Source organism: Megalops cyprinoides, chromosome 13 (assembly GCF_013368585.1).
Source record: "Megalops cyprinoides isolate fMegCyp1 chromosome 13, fMegCyp1.pri, whole genome shotgun sequence".
Lineage (NCBI taxonomy): Eukaryota > Metazoa > Chordata > Actinopteri > Elopiformes > Megalopidae > Megalops > Megalops cyprinoides.
Genome location: NC_050595.1, coordinates 22,865,675 through 22,889,142, shown reverse-complemented (window position 1 = coordinate 22,889,142; position 23,468 = coordinate 22,865,675). Strand labels below are relative to the sequence as shown.

The 23,468-nt window shown below is 41.7% G+C and overlaps 2 protein-coding genes across 2 annotated transcripts; both read left to right on the top strand.

Annotated features, from left to right (window-relative positions):
- Window positions 1-8,476: 8,476 nt before the first annotated feature.
- LOC118788116 (cocaine- and amphetamine-regulated transcript protein-like) lies at window positions 8,477-10,000 on the top strand. The gene is made up of 3 exons (XM_036543994.1): window positions 8,477-8,721; window positions 8,931-9,014; window positions 9,451-10,000. Exons 1-3 carry the CDS (start codon window positions 8,557-8,559, stop codon window positions 9,556-9,558), a joined length of 357 nt encoding a protein of 118 aa, XP_036399887.1. The 5' UTR covers window positions 8,477-8,556; the 3' UTR covers window positions 9,559-10,000.
- Window positions 10,001-17,119: 7,119 nt separating this feature from the next.
- tubgcp4 (tubulin, gamma complex associated protein 4) lies at window positions 17,120-23,445 on the top strand. The gene is made up of 18 exons (XM_036544238.1): window positions 17,120-17,305; window positions 17,654-17,782; window positions 17,943-18,065; window positions 18,170-18,223; window positions 18,328-18,384; window positions 18,560-18,639; window positions 19,090-19,291; window positions 20,027-20,192; window positions 20,465-20,589; window positions 20,712-20,762; window positions 20,852-20,957; window positions 21,270-21,377; window positions 21,458-21,602; window positions 21,758-21,935; window positions 22,301-22,435; window positions 22,681-22,797; window positions 22,942-23,081; window positions 23,179-23,445. Exons 1-18 carry the CDS (start codon window positions 17,228-17,230, stop codon window positions 23,189-23,191), a joined length of 2,007 nt encoding a protein of 668 aa, XP_036400131.1. The 5' UTR covers window positions 17,120-17,227; the 3' UTR covers window positions 23,192-23,445.
- The last annotated feature ends 23 nt before the right edge of the window (window positions 23,446-23,468 follow it).

Sequence of the window (23,468 nt, the reverse complement as noted above, 5' to 3'; positions counted from 1 at the left end):
ACACACACACACACACACACACACACACAAACACACACAAACACACACACACACACACACACACACACACACACACTAGTCATCTGCCCCTCTCCTGATTTTACTTTTGAACACGTTCAGTATTCTCATTGCCTTTTATGTAACATGTTTCATTAAATACAGTACAGTGTTCACATACAAGTACAATCATCCCCAGGCACCATTGCAAGCAGGGAAGGGGAGTGCAAACCCACAGGGAGTGTGCTGCCTCCATGTTCTCCAGTGACCTGGAGGGTGAGATCCCACTGTCCCCGAGCAGAAGACCACAGCATGAGGAGAGGCTTCTTGCATTAAGATCGGGTTCCCACGCCCCAAAACAAGATACACTACCTCATGGTCATCTCAGCCCTGGTTTTGTCTCATCATCAGGGCTTCTTTTTCAGAGATTTTTTTTTTTTTAAATTTGAAAAGTTAAATTTTCAACATTGTCCTACCTCCACCTGGCTAAAAAAAGAGGTGCAGTGACTGAATGTATATTTGAATGGCACAAGCAGCACGCTTCTCAGATTTACTCAGTAAATAAGGTTCTTAAACCGCTTAGTTTCTGAACAGATATTAAGGGACATATCAAAATGAACACTTATGAAAAATTTAACATGAATTGATATATCTGAGGACTAACTGATTATTTTTGGAGGTCCTGGCCTTTGGGCCTGTTTCAGCCCCTTGTCAGAATAAGGAACTGGTCAGATGCCGTGCAGAGCTGTGATTGACACAGCCTTCAGATTTCAAGCTGCGGTGACACCGTGCTACGGGTCCCCCGTGGAGTTTCGAGATTTCAGCAGCCCCTCGCTGACATCTAATCAGCGCAAAGGGAGGTGCCTGGGCCAGCGTCACAACCAATTAAGGCATAAAAAACAGACGTTGACAGCAGGGCCTCAGACAGGAAGGGGCAAATCAGAGACGTGCGGCTTTGAGGCGCAAACCTCTGATGTTGCTAACCTGCGTTCACAATGGCCGACACAAGTGCCTGAACACAGGGACACGCGGGCTCTCCGCGGGCTGTCCCTGTTCCCTCTGGTCCCCTGCGGTGCGTGTCCTAAACGTCACCTCGTCTGATCTCAACACAGTCCCAAAGGGTCTGGGGGTAATGGAATGTGCACGCTGTCTGTGCATGTAAACCAGATGTGATGCCCCTCAGTCCGTTGATCCCCTGACACCCACAGATAGACTCTCTCCATGCTTCCTCATGCTCTTTACCTCAGTACCTTGATGAAATCTACTGGAGCACAAACTTGTGTGCTGCAAAACTTGAGGCTGCAAACTTGCCTTTGAACTGCTTATTGCCCTGAACCTATTTTTGATTGCTTTCCATGTTTGACAAGTGCGTCAGTTTAAATATGGATCACCGGCCAGCAGCTGATTCCCTTTTTACCTGATTGCATCAAATGTTGTGGCACTGCCTTTGTGTACATCACATAAAATAATTTCACTTCCAACACAAAGACTAACATGAAATCAGCTCTGTCATAAAAATGTGAATTTGATTTTATTGATCTTTGTGTTGCCTTCAGCATTTTCAGTGTAAGTGCATAAAGAAGCACATAAAGGCTGCAAGGTTATTGCCACTCAATCATGTGCAATCAGGTAAAAAGGGGAATCAGCTTCTGCTACTGCAGGTGGTCCTTGTTTACACTGGTACACTTGGGAATCATGCAGAATAACTGCGAACACGTTCAGAACCACTGACGATTTCAAGATGAGTGTGTAGCTACTGAAACTGTATGCCATGACTCCTTGCCAGCCTCGGTGCTGCATCCAGAATAGCCCAGCTTCCACATTCAGCCCTGCATTCTGTCCTCACCATCAGAACGGCTTACCCCTGTTCCTTTGGCCAAATGCTAACACCACTCTGCTTTTCAGAATATGAACCTTCTGGTACTAACCAGAACCAACTAAACAACACTGATCAGAAACCTTCCTCTCACAATGAACAGGTAATTGATTCTTGTGGTCGGGGTTCTGTTGTAAGCCTTCAAGCTGAGCCCTCTCTCCATTATATTGAGGAGTGCAGTGCCTGTCAACAACGTGTCTTATCCAGTCACTGTTCTTTTTAGATGTCTCTGTCATACTGACTTTGACAGGCTCCTCTAGGCAAGGAGAACTTAATGTATAAATTATTTTAAAAGCAACACTTAGCCAAAGAGGGAGGGAAAATGCAGCACCAGGCAAAACCATTTTCAGGTTTTTCATGATACACTCCCAAGCTGGACAAGAAAAGGTCTCTCTCTCTCTCTCTCTCTCTGTCTCTCTCTCTCTCTCTAATGCACACACACACACACACACACACACACACACACACACACACACACACACACACACACACACAAAGAATCCAGGTTAAAAGGCCCTAGAAAGTAATTAGATACTGTCTCAAGCTAGGCGGCAATGTGAATGTGTGCTTTACCTGTTAAGTACTTCGTTTTACTCATTTAAAAACAGGCTGGCTCCTGCGTTTGCCCTCAGATCAATAGGGGAAATCAATGAGCGCCAACTTCCTCAGGGGAAAATTGCTGCTTTATGTTTTGGATATATAAAGGAAAGTGGTAATGAACTAGAAGTACTGTAATCATTGCATCTGTCATCTTCTGTTCTATTACAGTTGCCTCTGTCTGAGGTTTGAATGCATGTCAGAGGTCAAAAATATGATGGTAAAAAAAATCTGTGAGTGAAGATGAAACTGCTCAATGTTATTGGTAGGATACAACATAATATACAGGCTAGAAAAAAGACTTATAAAATGACTCATACAGTCCCTGAAACAATCCAACAGCCTGATCCTCTCCCTCTCATCTCTGGCTGACAAAGCACAAACGCAAATATGCAAATACGCAAATACGTTACTGACATCACTATTGTCAAGTTTCCTGTCCAGTCTCCCAGATTGATGGTGCTTCCTACAAACCTGTTTGTTATGAAGGCAAGGTACGTAACATTACTTGACTGCCTGTCAAAACCTCTATCTACATGATGGAACATCTGCTATTTTGCTAACCCAAGACGTAGAAGTATTCTTGAGTGCCAGAGCTGAACACAGCATTTGGAGGCTCATCCTCTTAAGATTTCTTTTCATCCCTGACCTTCTGAGAGAATGAGGTGTTAAAGAAGTAGGTAGAGTGCTGATGTAGACACATGATGGCCTGCACAGGGGTTTTGGGAAGCAGTGTACACATGCAGGAGGTGAGGGTATATGAGAGGAAGAGACTTCAAATCCCAAATGATGAACAGGAACGAAACACACTCCCTTGCTAGACCACAAATGCCACAGGACCCCTTCACGTGTTGTCTTCAAATTCATAGTATAGGTCTTCATGGTGTTCGATGCATTGCAAAAATGCCCATTTTCATGGAGGCCAAGTGCGTGTGCAAAGATGAAGAGCTGCTCGTGGTCCTGGAAATGTCCCAGCTGTTGAGGGTGCTGGTGGCTGTGGGCCTGATGAAAGTTGGGCTTTCACAGAAAGCTGGGCAGAGTGCCATGAGGTAACCCGGTGGGCATAGTGTTTTTCACACTGGTGGACTGTGACTCATGGCTTAAAATTATACCTGCAACCCTCTCTGTCTCCCCACTCCGTTTCACCCCTGTGCTCAGCCATCTGGTCCCCAGCGCTTCCCGATAAATACCAGTGGGGAAACAAAGTGACACTTCTCTACATCAAGCAGAGTCCATTCCCCTGCAATCATAATTCAGACCAATCCCCCTCATATGCTTGGTTTATAAAACACGCTGGGGACCTACATATCAAGGGCATTCAATATTTGTTTGATATGACAGCAGCTCCGTGCTCTAGAGACTACACACTGTGCCCTGGCATTTAAGAGAAGAAACAGACTTTTGGCCATGTTGCCAAATGTTTATTTCTATCTTACAATAAAATTTAATGTCTCTTGATAAAGGTTAATGTCACCATAAATATATGATATTCTGTATTGTAGCGCTTGGTAGGTAATCTTAAAAGAAAAGAGCTGGTTTCATAGTAGGTAAAGTTTCATGCTATAACATCAGCACATGATATTACTTCTAATGTGAGAGCATTGAACGGGCTCTTAAACCCCCTGCAACCAGCCTTTTTCTTCTTTTTTTTTTTTTTTTTTACATTTTTTCCCCTTTTTAACCACCTACTTTTGTGAATGCCAACTGCATTCTTTTAGGCTTGCCTCATAAATTGTAGTTTCACACTGTAAAAAACAAACCAGCTTTGTGTACAGAGAGTAGAACATCTACCATTACATCCTAAAATGAACTTGTTTCCTTCAGTAGTTACCAAAATAGGTGAAGACCCTCTTTTCAGTATCATGACTCATGACTCATGTGTTGGTATATAAACATTTCATGAAGAAGTTACCCATTAAGGAAGAAAACTCTTGTCTTTATTAGTTGGACCAAGAGGGATAACAATCATCCTCAGTCAATAACCACCTTTCTCGTCAAAAACAACATGCAGAAAGGTCAGAAGAATTCCCGTGGGGGGATTAAAAAAAGGGGTGAACAGAGGAAAAACCCATACCAACAGATCCGCCTCAAATTAAGGGTTAGTTTGTGACCTGTGGTGTTCATGGAAGCCCACAGAGACTCCCCAGAAATGATTAAGTCTGAGGAGGGGCTCGATAGTGCTTGAACTTTAACAGCAGTGTTTTCCTGCATTATTCATAACTGCAGCCACAATGCACTCCTACATTCATTACGCGACACTTATATTATATTGATATTTTTTAACCTAATCCACTTCCCTTTATTGGAATGCAGAAGCTATTCACTGCTTTAAACCTTGTGGTAACGAAGAGGAGCAGAAGACGTGCAGCTTAATACCCTCCTTAAGCTGCTGTCTCTCACAGGAATGATTGTGGCTTTGATTTGACAGTTTTTTTAATTTATTTTTTTAGGCATTACATACTCCCTGGCCTGACGCTCTAAGAGTAGCTATCTAGTAAGACAATCTTGTGAAGGGCGTGTTTAGCCTCTGTGGGCGCCTGTGTAATTTCTCTGTCGTAGAGGATTGGTAAGAGTCAATGTGATAATGTCTTTTGCTCACCACTTCCCCCTCACCCTGCCCGCCTGCTGTCTCCGGTGGTATTTGTGGAGAATATTGAGTTTACACAGCAGGTGTCCGGATATCTAAAAAGCTGACATCAGTATTGGGACATGCTTAGGGTGTGGTGTGGATACGTGGGGTCAGTGGGTACAGAGGCGCTGAGAGAGGACAGAGGGAGATGCTGTCTCTCAGATGTACCTTCAGCCATGTTCGGCAGTGACCCAAAGGTGACACCGAATGTCAGTGAAAGGGCAGCTGCATGGAGGACCATCTGCTGGAAGGCAATGAACAGTTCCATCCATTGTGTTAGCCGTGGGCAGCTGCTTTGCAGCTATGGGAATATGCTCTGAGAGAACCTGAAAGTGAGGCATCATTCACCTTATTGACTTCTGTCTGAGTCCTGGCGAGGGACTGAAAAACAGAAGCCCTCATTTGCATTTTGTCAGTGTGATTAAGAGATACCTAGACCTCTTTGACATGTTTCCTACCATGTAATTTTGCTTCTGTGTAATTAATGGACTCAATACGTCACAGCTGAATTAAATATTTAACTAACTCTTTTCACACATTAATTCAGAAAGGGAAATGTATTATTCTAAGGTAACAAGACAAGATGTTCAAACCCCAAATAAAATCTTAAACTGTCTTACAGGCAAAGCGGCTCAAAGCATTTTTGTTCTGTAGTTTCTTTCTCTTGGTACGTGATGTCAGAAAAGGCAAAAGCAGTCTTTCATTATTGAAAAGTTAAATGGACATGACTTGTTCAAATCATTCTTTCCCCTTAAGTGCCTTAAGCCTTCTTATTCATTATTTTTTCTCTATGTTGTCCATTAATAAGTAATAAAAAAACTTCTAGGTCTTTTAGGGAACTTTCAGTTAACTCTGACAAACACAGTTTTACAACAGACTTGCCTCAGCTTGTTCCCAAGTGTGAGATGTGAAAAATCTTTTGAACAGGCAATCAGTGCATACTGCTTGACCTCACTCATGATAAAATTTGCCATTGGCTGCCATAAAGTACAGATCAGCAGGGTTAGCCTTAAAAATTGAAATGAACAAACTTTTTTTGTCCCACTGTGCTTTTCAGCATCATTCTTTATTAAGCATCAAGGTGCCAATTTCTTTCTGGAAGGGAAGCAGGAGAGATTTTGATAACATAAACCATTGTACTTTGTGATTGAACCCATTGTGTCTACACCATGGGAGCTGCGTGACTGATTGGGTACACTGATGGGCTGAGGGACATGGGTACCTTTCCTACACTTGCAAGGAGGGGTGACAACTTTTACTAGTGAGCTTCAGGACACAACGTTGACTAAGTTTAAGTCTGACAACAGTGAATGTCACCCTTCAAAAGACGATCAAAATTCTTTATCTGAATATAGCCTTCCATCCTCGCTCTGACGATTATGGTTGCATTCCACAAATATTTCTACTTGGGAATACACAGTCAAAGCTTGGTTAATAAGCACTCTTGTTCTTACAATAATAAAACAAAGCAAAACAGTCTGGTATCAAAAATTAATTTTGATCGATCCTAATACGCCGGCTTCCAACCACTAGAGAGAAACTCTAACGTAAATGAGGCGTCCTACAGTAGAAAATTTTGAGATTCGAGTTTTAATGTAGATTTTGGTCCTGTAAAGGAGCAGTGGTGTGTGGAGGCCAATGTTGGAAAAATAGCTTATAAATCAACAGGAGGTTGTAAGATTTATAGACTTGCTGCACCTGAGGCATTTCAGTCACATACAGTCATAACTCGTTAGAGAGACATCGGCTACAGACAAAGCCCCTGGCAGGCAGACGAATGAGTGAGTGAGTGAGTGAGTGAATGAATGAATGAATGAATGAATGAATGAATGAATGAATGAATGAATGCGTCCAAATGTTATAATTCCCAAGAGCAACAACAAACATTGACGTTCCTCAAGTACACAGTTCACGAATTTCTGAGAAGACATGCTTAGACCCTGAATACCTGTAATTCTTGAACGTCCGTTAAGAAACTGTTGATAATCTGATATTTTTAGGGATTAAGTCAAACTCGAAACCTTTATAGTCACTCGCCCAGAATCAGGTAAATAACAACAATAAAGCCGGTCCGCGCTTTGAGTATTTACTACAGACAGAAACTTTCTGAAGGGTGCTGAGGCAAGGTTGTTTTTGAAACAATTTTATTTCTTACACAGTTTTACTGCTTATCCAATCTTGTAAACAACCTTGATATACCAGCAGCAGATGTCGTACATCTGCCGCCTACTTGAAGTTTTACATGAGCAGACATATGGTCATTACACGGTAACTAAGCACTATGAAATATGAAATCCTAATGTGAATTTCGGAGATTAAGCAAACACTGCAGAAATTTCTCTAAAGTGAAATCGTTTTCATAACATTGCATTACATAACATTAAACGTCACTAGAAGTTGCGTGGACGACAATAAACATGAAAAAAATGGAACGTCAAATTATGGTAGTGCGGTTTGTTTTTCTTCCATGCCTTGGTTTGACCTTTGGTGCTGTCACTCCGTTGCATGCTGCTTCTCTATTTACGTCCCAAATGCATCATGGAATTATGATATGGGAATCTTTAAGTATATTAACACTCACATATACGTATGTTCAAATAATAATATACTTGCCAATGTATGTATGTCTCTTTTATGACCTCTCTGATTATATGTGTGTAATCTCATCCAGTTCGAATATGAATTTTCAAGATATCAGTTTACAAAGTTTTAGTTACAAAGTCTAATTCAAGTCCAAATGCGCTTATATTACAAATGAAATAATAGATAAAACTGTAAAGTACAAGCGTAAAATGTAGCAAGATTTAATATAATTGATGAATCCGGACAATATTACAAATATATAGATACCATAACATAGAATTTAAAAAGGAATTATCGGAGCAATAAAGTACCAATAAAACCTGACTTTACGAGTCCGTGCACTAGGTTCCTCTAGCACTTCATTAACGTATTGTTTGGAGCAGTGGAAAGTTTCATAAAAGCATTCAGTACAAATGTTGCAGCAGCTGTTTTTGGTGCGGAATAACGTATTTAAGCCTCTCTTGTCTGTCTCAGCTCCAGAAGTATTTGGGGAAATTACATTAGTGGTTGCATTTTTGGAATGGTTAGTTTCTGTTTGTTATTTTTGCCAACTGTTCATTAAATGCCACAAAGGACGTCTGCTGCAGGAACCGAGCTGAAAAATGTCATTGTCAAGGGATTTCAGACGCATATTCTTAAAATATATATGAACTACCCAAGAAGTTTACGCAATGAGTCACCCACGCAGGCTTTCTTACGTGTGGAAAAAAAATCAATGACTGAGGAGGAGCAAGCGAATTTAATATGACCACGAATCATGTGGAAACAGATAAAAGGTGACAGGACTGCGAGGACTGGGTATTTAAACCGAATCCCCGAGAAAGGGAACAGAACTTTGCGCATCTCAGTGCCAGATCTATCAGCGCACAGGACCATGGACAGCTCTAGACTGTGGACAATAGCTGTGGTTTGCGCCGTGTTGCTCTCCGTTGTTGGTGGTGCTGAAACGGACGAATCGGACTTGGAATTGGACTTAGAGACACGAGCCTTGACGGACTTCTACCCCAAAGATCCGAACCTGACCAGCGAAAAGCAGCTCGTAAGTTTTGGCTCTCTCACAAAGCAACATTGGTGGCGATCATTTTGAGCACAATAGCGCAAAGTCATTGCTCTGGCCAAGTACGGAGCTTAGAACGTGTTATTAGCAATTATTGTTACAACAGTTATTGAAACAAACATATACGCAATGTCATAAACTTGAATCCAGATATTCTTTTCTGATAACATGTATGCATATCATTCCAACAGCTTGGGGCTCTCCAAGAAGTTCTGGAAAAACTGCAGAGTAAAAGAATCTCGCCATGGGAAAAGAAATTTGGTCAAGTTCCCACGGTAAATACATGACATTGAGCACAAATTGATTACTTTTCAGAACTCACTGACAGGACAAGTTGCAAGCATTCTGCTGTTAAATTCTATCTGACTATATATTCGTTTCACTTATGTAATCAGAATAAGCCTATGCAATGAGAATCTATGTCTGAAGTGACAAACGAAGCAACAAAGTAACAAGCCATAAGTTATGTGTTTAATTGCCTTGTACAGCAAGTAGTTCGCCATGATAATAGAAAATTATCAGAAAATAAAATAAAAAATAAAATAGAAAATAAAAAATGTTTTGAAACAAAATTGAATATCCCCCGAGCATTAAGGTTTTCATTTAGTTATACATCATTGAAGACAGGCGAGTTCAATCATAATAATCTGAGTTGCGTATATGACTGTAAGTATGCGTAACAGATTGCTTTCTCTCTCTGTCCGTCTCCAGTGCGACGTAGGGGAGCAATGTGCCGTAAGAAAAGGAGCTCGAATCGGCAAGATGTGCGACTGCCCACGGGGGGCGTTTTGCAACTTTTTCCTTCTTAAATGCTTGTGAAGAATACGAGGTTGGAATGTACTTTAAGGTGCGGGGTGAGGTACAATAGATAAGACATACATCAAAAGTAACATATATGAAATCTATTATTTCTATAATTTTTTAGGACACAAGAACATAAAAAGTCATGAAAAAGATTTGATAAGGAAAGCCTGTCTGAATCTTGGAAGCATCAGAACGTTTATGGAAATATTTTACTGCCACCTGTATGTTAATGTAAGTAAACTTTAGGCATATTAAAATATGTTATATCTTGTTTTGTAAAGCAGTCTGTGTGGTCACTGAATTCACTGTTTTGGGTAAAATTCAGCTTGTCCAGATCAAATTTTTATCATGAACTGATAGTTCAGCAGGTTGACTCACAATTAGAGATTTAAACACAATATTTACCTAAATGTGAATGGCACACACACATTTGGATGTATTTAAACACAGAGGCACAGAGACCACAAGAGAACAAAATATTTGTTAAATGGAAAATGAAAGTACACATGAACTTTAACAAAACACATACTTTGTTCATCAATAAATTGCAAAGACTGTGTGTATAGCACTAATATCACACGAGCATAATCATATATATCTCTATTGTATATGTATGATTGCTGTTGTGTGTGTGTGTGCATGTGTGTGAAGGCGTATGTGTGTATGCAACTGTGTGTATCTAAAAATAGGAAAACAAAAACATTGAAATAAAATGGATGGACCTGCATTTCTTTCCCTCAGCAAATATTGGCTTTATCCATTAAATATATTTGTGCTACACAGTATGCAGTTTATGGAGTTAGAATCCAAGTGAAATGATGACAAGATTTAAAGGGAGAAAGGTAAATATACATTTTCCCCATCAATTACATAATACAACCGGTTCATATACTTCTGACCCAAATAGCACAAAGACAAATCTATTTCCACACCATTGCTTTATCCTGCTGAAATGTTCTGGCATACAACTAGCGTGTAATCTGAAAGTCTCCTTTTCAGCCAATTTGGCAATAGCCAGCTGTATATGAGCTGGTGCCCCACAGTGCGGGTGAGTTTTGTTACCACTTGAATTGAGATCCGCGGAGGTATTGACGTCAATGCTCTGTTTTTGCCAGCACCGATCCCCAAGGCCAGAAAAATAACTCCTCGCACAGAATATGAAAGTTTGTTTATGCTGGAGAGCGTTCAGCAGCTATAATAGAGGGTCCCTCTCTGTCTGTTATAACAGCAGGAGATTAGTCAGAGGTGCCAGAAGAACTTCCCTTGGAAACATCACACAAATACCATTCTTCTGCTATTCTTAAAAGCACTGGCCACACTCTAAATTGCCATGACTAAGTGTAGCAATCAATACAGCTGCATGTAAGTATTAGAAGGAAGACATTCACCTGACCAATTATATATGACAAAGATACTTGGCCCAGAATTTAAGATGGGAAATTACCCCTTCTTGATTTTTTTCCTCTCAAGAATCCCAATTTCTATGACCAGATCTCATTACAATTAGTCTCTCGGCTCAGTTAAAATGAATATTTATTTTAGCCAAAGATAAATAACAGAGGTGCATGAAACATTATTAGATACCAGTTGCAGAATTACAGCTTCACATTATTCTCTGAGAGCAGCATTCATGAGTGTGCACCTGTGAAGATATTCCCAACCTACTCATCTATTTTCTTACTCTGATCTCCATGGTTTCATCTTTCTTATCCAGATCCATATATATTGCTCAAATTGAACTTGCTCACTCAGACTTATGGATTTCTTCCACCAAAATAGCTGCAATTTACCTGTCACTTCCTCTAACATCACTACAGCCAAACTTTCAGTCCTTTGATCTCCACCCTCGTCCTTTAAAGCTCCAATCTCACTCGCCTTAGCTGTCGTTCCGATATGTCAGCATGACAACTCGATCTCTCACGAGGAAAGAGAATGAATCCAAGCTACAAATAGCCTTTGACAGAAAAAGCGCAAGCCGTCTGTGCCATCATTTAGCCCTGCTCAGGTGCACTCATCTTCCACCAATTCTGGCACCGAGCCAGCGACAAAGATAAGCTCCCATGTCTTCTCAGCTGCCAATCAAAGTGCCACCTACCTGTCTCCTTTCACTCTCTGTTAGTTTCATTCATGTTTATCAATAATTACTGCAATGCCAGAGGGCATCTCCACTGTTGACAGTGATGGACAGGTGGCTGCAGCTATATTTAGAATCTCCAGCCTGGACCATGTTAAAAGCCCTCACAGAGAAACGGACAATGTATGTCTTTACATAATCCAGGTCATACCTAACAAAGCCATTTACTGAAACAAAAACATATCTATAAATGTTATGTATTACATTATTCATTGAAACATAACCAGAACCAACATGGATGATGAAATCAAAATGTTACCACATAACATATAATTTTAGCATGAAAACACATGCATGCATCCACCGGCATTTAGGCATACACACATTACAGAAAAGGAAGATATAACTCACATAAGAAGCGTTAATAAAGTGCTAAAATCTGTCATCAAGAGAAAAAAAACACTGCAAGCAAGAGAGCTGGTAATTCTATGATGGAGGCGAGTATGTTGGAAGATGATGGTGTTTGACAAGTAAAGGTCACAGAGAGATTATTGCAAGCAAATACAGGACATGATGTTTTCATGAACTAAAATCAGTGGAACAAACATCCTAAGGTGCAGCAAATGACGCATTTCAACGCTTAAATGGATGCCTTTCACACTGTTAAGTCGGTTAAGCTTGGCTGTTGGTTTGGGTGATAAAAAGACAGCACCTAAGTCTTGAGTCACAAATCACATCCCGGATGCTAACTCTAACTCTCAACTCTCAGGATTCAAACAAATATGCTGATGAGAACGGACAGCTTTTGACTGGCTCTACCGAAGGGCAACACTAGTTCAATGGCAGGTCAAGCAACAAAAGTGCCTCAAATCCTTCCGTGAATAAAGCAAACAAGCTGGTTTAACTCTGAAACAAGAACTGACATGCAAATTATATATTTATATCTGACACTGAGTAGGCTAGCTGTTCTTCCACCATGTACCTTGCCTACTGCAAACTGGCAGCTGGGTAAGCTTTATCTGCTTGTATATCACTTCCTCCTTCTAAAAAACATCCAGTGACCAAGCCAGAAGGGGCTAAGTATCATATTCCTCAGCAAAATATAATTATATTAAAAGCCCAGGGAGAAAACAAAGATATCCTGTATCTCCACACATGTTAAATGCAACCACCAAGATATTTTGCTTACTCATTTTTAATCATTTATACACTCTTGTTCTTATCCTTTTTTTCTTGATTCCAAATATTCCAAGTTTGTTCATGTGGAATACAATTTTTTATACAGAAGTTGGTCTGTAATAATGCTTATTAGCAGATACACTGACTTTGTTGATTATCCTTTAAACAGACGATACCAGCTAATTTAAGAAAGATTGGATTGCCTCTTGGTTTCCACGAAATCATTTTTCCTATCTACAGTAAGAACTCTAGCTTTGCATGTGTAAATTAAAAGCATACAGATTCAAGAAATATTTCATCAACAAAAACTACAGCCAGTTTTGACAGATTTTGTGCAGTCAATAATTCAAAAAATAAAAAGCAAGTCTAGTATCATTCAACAACAAAGAAGTTAAAAAGAACAAAATGAGCTCATATAGAAATTTATGATGGTCTTAACATCATTTTGTTTTTTCCTCACACTTTAGTAAAGTTTTGTAAATTTTTTGACAATGCAAGTAAATTGTACGTAAAATGAAATGTACTTTCAATGGATTCACGGAGTCAAGGTATATAGCTGTTATCACTCCTCTGTGCAACTGTAAAGTTGGCTCACCGCCTCCCTGGGATAAGATCAACTTTAATATGAGTGGGATACATCTTAGACATCCTGGCCCAAAGATAAGTGCTTATATAACAAGATGACCTATGATATGTCATTGACATTTAACACCAGTTCTAATGTAGATTCAGATGACACTTTTTAAGTTCTTTATTAGCACTCTATGTACACACTGGAGGGTGGCGCTAGAATAGGCCCAGAGTCCTCAAACAAACTGTTTCCCCAAGGACAATTCAAACTCTGGAGGAGACTACACTCTTTTCTATCATCCAAGGATATGCTTGAAGTGCAATGTCTGCCCTCTACAGGCTGAATAAAAAACTGCCAGAACAACTGATGTAACTCGCTCGGTATTTTTTTTTCCAAAAAACAAAAAACACCGGCATTGTCAGAAACGTACAGAATTAAAGTTTACTACAGCTATTCAACTCTAGGGTCTGCCTTTGAGGTAACATCTGTCATGGTAGTTAATAACAAAATCCATAAGAGCATTGATTTCATAGTTTTTTAAATTAAAATATTCTGTACCAAAACAAACGAAACACATTTAACAAAATAAAACCAAAATAAATTCATACAAAGGATACAAGTTTTTAAATCTGTCAACCTACATTATCTTATAATGTGCATAAAGAGATTTTTTGGTAATTGCTAACATGAAACAATAAACAAATGCCACAGCATTAAATTTAGAATTAAACAGCTAAAAAATGTAGCTTTCTACCCAGGAGAAGACAGAGTAGCCCCAAACGTAACCAAGTTCTTTATTCTGGAGATATTCACTATTCACACCAAGTACATTCAGTGCACACTCCCTGGCAAGTTTCACAGATTCCTTGTGACACGAAAAGAAAGTTATTCTACTCATATACCAAATTTAGAAATCAAAAACTCATAAACTTCTAACGTCTGCTCTCTGATCCCTGGTGGAGTTTTAGGCTGGAATGCGTTGGTGTTTTTGCTAACAAAGACCGTTTTATCCTGCAAAAGGCCCCTGAGTGTTTTTGAGCTTTATGGTGAACTGCAGATTTTGTAATGCACCTCAGTGAGACAGCGAGGTTTACGCAGACCTGTTCTAAACTTTTAACTTCTGAAAAGTAAACACATCATTTATATAACTTGTATTTTTAGTGTTGAGTGTTTCTTTGGCACTGTGTCATTACAAAACCTAAAGCATCTTAAAATAGATAACATATGTTTGGATGCTGCAGCATTGTTATGCAATCTTGAGCATTCAGCACACTAATTCCATAAAGACATTGCAGTTCACAAGAAGAAGTAATATAACCTAAGTAATACAAATATACTAACTATGCAACACTGTCACTATCACCAGCATTTTTGATATTAATATAAATGATATCTAGCAAATTTCTCCCAGTAAAAGCATTCCAGCTTCACTGTACAGGTCAGAACACAATGGAGTTAGGGTCAGTAACCATTCAACTCTTTATTTTTATCACAAAGACGGCAGAAATACCTTTCAGAGTAAGTGTCTGTAAATGCTTGCCCTACCATTCAAAAGCATTCTATGACACTGCACTCCAAAAACCTGGGAAGTCTGTTCTCTTGACTGTTCTCTTGTGCTGGAAGTCGGTGTGGATAAGAGTGTCTGCTAACTGAATGTAATGACATGTAATGTAAAGTCAAGCCATGTCTCCAAAATTCACAGAAATTCAACATTATCCATAGACAGCCTAACATCACTCTATAGCTGCCAAACCAAGGGATTAAATACACTGCCTGTATCTTAAATGGATCTGCATGTGGCAAATGTCTCCCGAGGCAGCAAGAATGAGGGATTCTCGTGTTTTTGCTCTTTTAGAGTGTACACACACTGACAGTGCCAGAAGAAATATAAGTGAGACACTGATGACAATGTTAAAGGTGAGTCTGTGGTAGGAGAGGGCTGCGGCCTGCGAATCCCCCCAGAGGGGCGGTTTGCTAAGGGCAAGGGGAAGAAGGCCTGCATCTGCTGCTTGTCCAGGAGGATCAGGTCCTCAGCGCGCCCCTGGCAGAAGTAGATCTTCACTGTCACTTTGCTGTCTTCATAGAGTTTTCAGGGCCTCACTAAAAACCTTGGCACTGTGGCTTGTCCTGGTTATACCCTAAGCCAGTGTAGCCATCTCGCAAACCTGCCTGTCTTTCAGCTTGCAGGCATGACAGGTGGCATCTTTAGGGGAGAAAGATGCAGCTCAGACTGGCCACATGTGACCTCATGTAAGACCCGAGTCGGCTGAGGACACACCGGCATGACGCAGGGCCCTGTGATGGAGGTCTTAATTTCAGAGTGCTGATGCCTGCAGCCCCCACTCCAGCTCTCTCACCATTCTTGCTTTCTACCTCATTCCTCCCAGCCTTCAACTCCTTCACAAAGTGCTCATCCCCCTGTCTGCCAGCCAGATCAAAAAGATACCCTGTAGACAAACGAATCAAAGGCCTTCCACCGCCAACTCTAATTGGAAATTGAACGGCGTTGGTGGGGGAAGATCTAATCTTCTCCATTTCAACTGACCAGAACAAGAAAGCTGATAAAACCTGTGGGGGAGACTCCTTATTGCCTTGTCACCTTGTTTATGTGCTTCCAACATGATGCCTGCTACTTTCAAATCTCTGTACTTGACTCTGAGCCAAATTGTGCGTGGAAAATGTAAGGAAATTTCAGTCTCTGTCATCTGATTCCATTACCGTGTAAGAAATTTAGGCATTATTAATGCCTAAATTATTAATGGTTTAGGCATTATTATTTTGGTGTAGCAGCCACTTTAATTTGTGTTGAGGTACTTCAGTAAAGGGTGTATTAAACATTGGATTCCAGAAAGCAAAAACAAGGACAAAATCAGAATCCAGTAATTGCACAGGAAACACAGAACTCATCAAAGATGTAATGGAGAGTTTATTAATGACTATGCAGCTTTGGCGGATCGTTGCTAAAATTAAACTCTCCATTACCAACCAAGGGATAATCAGTAAGGGAACAACTTATCTAACTATATGTCCACATTAAAGTATTAAAGGCATGCAATTACTGAGCAAAAAGTTTAATTAGGCTTTGATATCGATCATTTGTATGTGTCAATATTTAACTCCTCGTCCAATGTGTATTGTGCACAATTACTACATAAACGCTGTTCGGGGTTCAAAACATGAAACAGGCTTCTTTATTATGTGGTGACACTTTCATGCTTTTTTGTCTTCATTTGATCTGCAGCATATATCACAATCCAGTCTTCTTCCCCGCTCATTTATCGAATTTATCGTTTCCACTGTTGAAGCTTCATGATCTACAACCCCCTCTGCTGTCTCAATCCTCGTGCATATGGCAGACTGGGGATATCTGCAGTTATTTTTTCTTCTGATGCAGTCCTCTGTAAAAGCGCACGCTATTGCTTATAACAGTTGTGGGATTTATCAAAACGCTTAAATATGAGATGCTGTGAAGAGAATTTCAAAGTCTAACACTTCTCAGCAAAGATAAATAAAATATAACAAAACACAAAAACCCGGCGCTACGTCGAAACCAAACCGTTTATTTTTTAGAATTTACTTTCATATTTAAAAAAAGGATCGCATTTTATAAAGGACATGCTGTGGGTTAAAACAATATAATTAGTGGCAGTTATATTTTTCACTGGACATTTCTCCTCGTTCTCGTCGCAAGCGTCGTGGAAAACTACGATCACCCACAATGCAACGCATTATTGTCATGAAACGTCATTGATTTGCGCGGCGGTAGAATCGGCGGTGTTCTGAAAAAAAAAATCTGACAGTGAACATAATTAATATCACAGTATTACAATCGAGTGTTTCTTTTAACTGTCCGCGACAAAATGATTCACGAGCTCTTGCTAGCTTTAAGTGGATATCCTGGCACCATATTCACGTGGAATAAAAGGACTGGTCTACAGGTATATCCAAATGAGACGAGCTAGCTAGCTCTGAAGTCAGGATTGATCTTGCTAGCTGCCTAGCTAGTTTATGCTGTTGTGATGGGATGTCTGTCGCGAAACTGTTTTAACGACTGAAAAATTAGGGAATAAATGCAGCTAGCCAACGAGCCAGCTAGAAACAGTATGCATTCTAATTCATAATAACAGCTTGCTGCATTTGTCACATGCTCTGTCATAGCAGCCCGAGTTGATCAAAATCGTAATCTGTCGATGAAATGAAAAGATCTCCGATTGTTATTCTTTGTTATATTAAAATACACACTGTAATTTACCACATCGTTCTGAAGTCCTCGGATCTTCCCGTAGGTGTCCCAAGACTTGCCTTTTCTCCATCCCAGCGAGACCAGTGTGTTGAACCGGCTTTGCAAACTTGGTTCCGACTACATTCGCTTCACCGAGTTTATTGAGCAGCACACAGGCCATGTGCACCAGCAGGTGAGCCCGGACACAAGTTAAAATTGAATTGTGCCATTAATGGTCTTTGTTTCCTGAGAAATTTTGAATTTTTTTAATAGGGCACAAAAGATACGTTATTAGTAGGTGTTACACCATATTTTTTGCTGACCCAACCTAATTTTTTTATGATTTTGCCCAGGAACACCACCCTGCCCAGCCCAACCAAGGGGGACTCCATGGGATCTACCTTCGTGCTTTCTGCACTGGGCTGGACTCAATGCTGCAGCCTTATAGACAGGCCCTGCTTGACCTGGAACAGGAGGTACAATAAAGCATGCCTTTGACTCAGAATGCCTTGGCAATATCCAAAATAAAAACATTAGCTGTGTACATTTGCATTTTTCTGAACTTTTTTTCCTCATGCAGTTCCTCGGTGATCCCCATCTGTCCATTTCTCATGTGAATTACATGCTGGACCAGGTAATATACAGTCACACTCAGGGTTCTTTTCCCGCTGAGATCAGATCAGCTTTTCGAATCAGTCTTCCTGTGGATCACTGATCATATGCTGTGTTCCCATCCAGTTTCAGCTGCTGTTCCCCTCCGTTATGGTGGTGGTAGAGACCATCAAATCCCAGAAGGTAAGATCCTCCACACTGATCTGTTAAAGCGACAGGCTGAAATTAGATCTGAGTATTGTCATCCTCAGCAAGTCACAGACAGTAGTATAAACACCTGTTAGTGAAATTAGGTCACCGTGATAACAGGAGAGTAACCCTGTCTGTTGTGTCGCTCTGTTCCAATTCTGTGAATCAGATCCATGGGTGCCAGATTCTGGAGACTGTGTACAAGCACAGCTGTGGAGGACTGCCACCTGTACGCATGGCCTTGGAGAAGTGAGTTAGTCTGTAACTCAGACTGAATAACACAGCTTTTTTAAAATGTGTGCTTCAACAGGAATGTTAATGGTTAAAGGACACCAAAGACTGTACTCTGAAAATGTCCTGTTGTATACAGTCTTCTTTTAATACGTGTGTATCAATCCAACATAATTTAGAATAACCCCCAAAGAAAGTCTGTAGTTGTACCAAGTATATGATCCCCACAAGGCTCATTATTAGATACCTTTGTGCATACAGCCAATCACTTTTTGTTATTGTCATATTTTCTATTGAACAACCCTTTGGCAGCATTGTTCAAACCCAAGGTTCTTTTAACTATACCAACCTATTTGTGTCATGTGCATGTTGAAAATGCATCAGAATTTCTACCCTCAAAGATGTGTGTTGTAGTGTTTCACTCCTGCCTTCTCGCCTGTGCCTGAAATGTCCTCGCTCGTGGTGCAGGATTCTGGCAGTGTGTCACGGCGTGATGTACAAGCAGCTGGCTGCCTGGATGCTGCACGGGCTGCTCCTGGATCAGAGCGAGGAGTTCTTCGTGAAGCAGGGTCCCAGCGCTGGAGGCTCGGCGGCAGCCCAGGAGGAAGAGGAGGAGGACCTGGGCATCGGAGGCCTGAGCGGAAAGCAGCTGAGAGAGCTTCAGGACTTGGTAGGGGGACCAGATGGCCGTTTGAGCCTGAAATAGTGAATATATCCGTTATGAGTGAGGGTCTGGGAACTAACATGGGCATGCTCTGAAGTTGCTGCTTGACCTACAAAACCAATGGGTCTTAAAGAGCAAGGGCAGAGAACACTTCTAAACCATGTCCAGGATCCGGGAACTAGCGTGAACGTGTATTGAAAGCAATGCCATGACCTGCAAAACCACTTGGAGTTCAAGAATAATGAGGGAGAACACAGAAAAGCCTCTTTACTGTGCACTGTTGTCATTGAGAGGCTGAGTCAGGAGTAGATTATTTTACATTACATTATATTACACTATTGGCATTTAGCGGATGCTCATATCCAGAGCAATTTATATAGGTTACAGTTTTTTACATGTTACCCATTTATACAGCTGGATATTTACTGAAGCAATTCTGGGTTAAATTCCTTGCCCAAGGGTACAAGAGCACTGCCCCATCTGGGAATCAACCCGGTAATGTTTTGGTAAAGTCCTGCCCCTTACCACTATGCTAAAAGGCTGCGTGGCCTAATGGATAAGGCATCTATCTTTGGATTGGGAGTAGATATACCCTTTAGGGCTAATATCATGAATGATATGAAGAATATTTTTGCAGGAGTTTTTGTAGAATATTCTGGGAGGAGAGAGGAGAGGTTGTTTTGTTAGGGCACACGGTCCACTGCTCTCCCCTGATTGTCTCCCCTCCTGTGGGTAACGAAGCGGCTAATTGAGGAGGAGAACATGCTGGCCCCGTCGCTGCAGCAGTTCTCTCTGCGCACCGAGATGCTCCCCTCCTACATCCCGATCCGTGTGGCAGAGAAGATCCTTTTCGTCGGGGAGTCAGTCCAGATGTTCGAGAACCACAACCAGAACCCGTCCCGTGCTGGTGAGGGAGCAGCTTCCTGTGTCCCTTATTGATTCGTGACAATCGAAAATGCAATAGACACTCCTGGCTTCTGCTACTGTGTGTACTTCCTGTTTCTCTCTTACATCATTACAGCAGCGTTCAAACCCAATAAAAGCCATAAAATCCAGGAGTTTTGGACATGCTTTGTAGTTCATGATTTGATGTCGTCATTGTGGTTCTTTCAACTTCATCTCGTGGTCAGATTACAAAACCACAGCCCCCCTTTGTACTGAGGTCGTTCTCCTTGTCAGGCTCCATCCTGAAGCACCAGGAGGACACGTTTGCTGCCGAGCTGCACCGACTCAAACAGCAGCCCCTCTTCAGTCTGGTGGACTTCGAGAACCTCATCGATGGAATTCGCAGCACGGTCGCTGAGGTGGGGGCTGATGTTTGGCACTTTTCACTGTTTTAGACCAGGGCAAAAGTAAGCCAAGTAATCCTTTTTCACAAAGGATCAGAAAACATCCCTAAAACAGGGTTCCATCCATCTCTCTGCAGCACCTGTGGACGCTGATGGTGGAGGAGTCAGACCTCTTGGGGCAACTGAAGGTCAGCCCACATTGCCAGTAGCAGCTCCTTCAGGCAGGGTGGTTTTACTCCTCTGACTGTGGCATGATTCTGGTTGGTCTTTCTCTCAGATTATTAAGGATTTCTACCTGTTGGGGCGTGGCGAGCTCTTCCAGGTCTTCATTGATCATGCACAGCACATGCTGAAGACCCCACCCACCGCTGTCACGGAACACGGTATGAAGCCTTAAAGACAGACATTAACTGGCAGACATAAGACAGATTGATATAGTATTGATTCTCAACACTTTTTTAATGAATATCGCACATTTGTGTACAAATTCTGTACTGGAAGTGATTTAATCTTATTTGATGAAATGTGCTGTCAGTCTAAGGTTATCGTTACCTGCTGAATGCAGTGAGTGTGTGCAGGCACTGAGGATCTTGATAATTGTTTTATTTTTGTCAGTATGGGAGGGCAAGGTGTGAAGCAAATTTCAGTGTGAAACAGGCAATAAGTTGTGATCTAATGCAGTCTCTCTCCTGTAGATGTCAATGTTGCGTTTCAGCAGGCTGCTCACAAGGTGCTGCTGGATGATGACAATCTGTTACCCCTGCTACACCTTACCGTCGACTACCAAGGAAAAGAGACCAAAGGTACCTTGGGTGTGAGACACGTCTGGTCATAGCCTGTGGAGTGTACAAGTGTGTGATTAAGAGTCTGTCTGTGTTTTCAGAGGCTGCTGGGGGTCGTGAGGGTGCCACACCTCCTCAGGAGACGTCTCCCCGGGAGGCTCCGCCCACTGGCTGGGCTGCTCTGGGATTGGCCTACAAGGTGCAGTGGCCCCTGCACATCCTGTTCACGCCTGCAGTCCTGGAAAAGTGAGTTAATCCTGGGTTTTACCGCATACACTCATCTTTGACAAGTAGCCCACCATTGAATATGTTCTTTGCTTCACGATTGTCCCTTTCATTCCAGTGTCTGCTCCTTTGTATGCTCCCTACTCCCTTCATACTTAATACCTCCTTCTCCTCAGGTACAACGTGGTGTTCCGTTACCTGCTAAGCGTACGCAGGGTGCAGTCGGAGCTGCAGCACTGCTGGGCCCTGCAGATGCAGCGCAAACACCTGAAATCCAACCAGACCGATGCAGTCAAATGGAGACTGCGCAACCACATGGCCTTCTTGGTGGACAACTTGCAGTACTACCTGCAGGTCTGCGTTACATTTACATTTAGTCATTTGGCCAGTGCTCTTATCCAGAGCGACGTGCAACGCAAAGGTACATAGTGAATGTATTAAAGCCAAATGAAAACAGTATGTATAGAATCCAACCTGTTCTGACCATGTTAACCTGTCACAAGGTGATTTAACCAGTGCTATTCTGAATACAGACTATAACAATCTAGTGTCGAATTGTAATAATACCCTTAAGTAAAAGGAGGGATTTAAGTGCTGCACTTAAATCTCTAGTTGATGTCTACACCCAGACAGCAGGAATGTCTTAGTCTTTCTTCTCAGAGGCATTCTTCCTGCTGTGTTTTGCTCCATCCTAACCTGCTCTCTCCACCTCTGCGCAGGTTGATGTGCTGGAGTCTCAGTTCTCCCAGCTCCTGCATCAGATCAACTCCACCAGGGACTTTGAGAGCATCAGACTGGCTCACGATCACTTCCTGAGCAACCTCCTGGCACAGTCCTTCATCCTGCTCAAGCCAGTGAGTGACTCTGTGTAGTTTTGCATGTTTTAGATCCTGTATCTTGTTGGTCATGATGTGGTAGTGGTGGGGGTATGGTAAGCCCATGCTCCAGCCTGTGTGTGCCTAAAAGCAAGACCTCTAGTTACCAAGACAAACATCTGCTCAGTCTTTCACACCTCTTTACAAATCAATAACACTTTAAGGTAGTGTGCTAGGCCCATGAAACTACCTCTCAGGGATTTTGTACTTATTTCCCCACCCAGGTGTTTCACTGCTTGAACGAGATTCTGGAGCTCTGTCACAACTTCTGTTCACTGGTCAGTCAGAACACGGGCCCACTGGACGACCGGGGAACAGCCCAACTGGACATCCTAGTCAAGGTAAGCGTCTACCCCTAAGCTCCATACACACAGTGGACTTTTAGCAGGGCTGTGATTAATAGCTGCGGTAAGAGGTTCCCTTCCTACAAGTTTACATTATTTCACAGAATGCTAAATGAGGCAAAACAACATCCTCTTTCTCAGGGCTTCAGTCGGCAGTCTTTTCTGCTCTTCAAGATCCTGTCCAGTGTTCGCAACCACCAGATCAACTCAGACCTGGCCCAGCTCCTGCTCCGGCTGGACTACAACAAGTACTACACCCAGTCAGGGGGGACCCTGGGGAGGTAGGACCCATCAGCACAGACGCAGGGAAAGGGGGGGGGGGGGCGTTGGGGGCACCTTACAGAACAGAAAAACTAAAATCACTCTTCTCTTTTGCAGTTTTGGATTGTGATCCAGTTTCTGAAAAAGTCTTTGCAGCACTGATAAGAGGATCTTGACATACAACTGGCAGGAATGCTGTAGGGAGAGATTCTGCAACACACGATCCAAAATGTTGGCTATTCCTACTTTGTTGCATGTCTCCTTGTGATCGTGCTTCTCGTGGTTTTAATTGTTATGTTACACCTCAACACATGCCCACATCCTAAGTATAAAGTTATGTATAGAGACTCATAAGTAACTAAGAGTTTAACAACATCTCTCATATTCCAGCTATTGTACAAAGTGTA

Bases quoted from the DNA above. Each gene is read 5' to 3' on its own strand.
- tubgcp4 (XM_036544238.1), top strand. From the start codon at position 17,228: ATGATTCACGAGCTCTTGCTAGCTTTAAGTGGATATCCTGGCACCATA. The intron at 18,224-18,327 runs GTAATATACAGT...GTTCCCATCCAG, and splicing joins TGAATTACATGCTGGACCAG to TTTCAGCTGCTGTTCCCCTC. The intron at 19,292-20,026 runs GTAGGGGGACCA...TGGGTAACGAAG, and splicing joins TGAGAGAGCTTCAGGACTTG to CGGCTAATTGAGGAGGAGAA.
- LOC118788116 (XM_036543994.1), top strand. From the start codon at position 8,557: ATGGACAGCTCTAGACTGTGGACAATAGCTGTGGTTTGCGCCGTGTTG. The intron at 8,722-8,930 runs GTAAGTTTTGGC...TCATTCCAACAG, and splicing joins TGACCAGCGAAAAGCAGCTC to CTTGGGGCTCTCCAAGAAGT. The intron at 9,015-9,450 runs GTAAATACATGA...GTCCGTCTCCAG, and splicing joins AATTTGGTCAAGTTCCCACG to TGCGACGTAGGGGAGCAATG.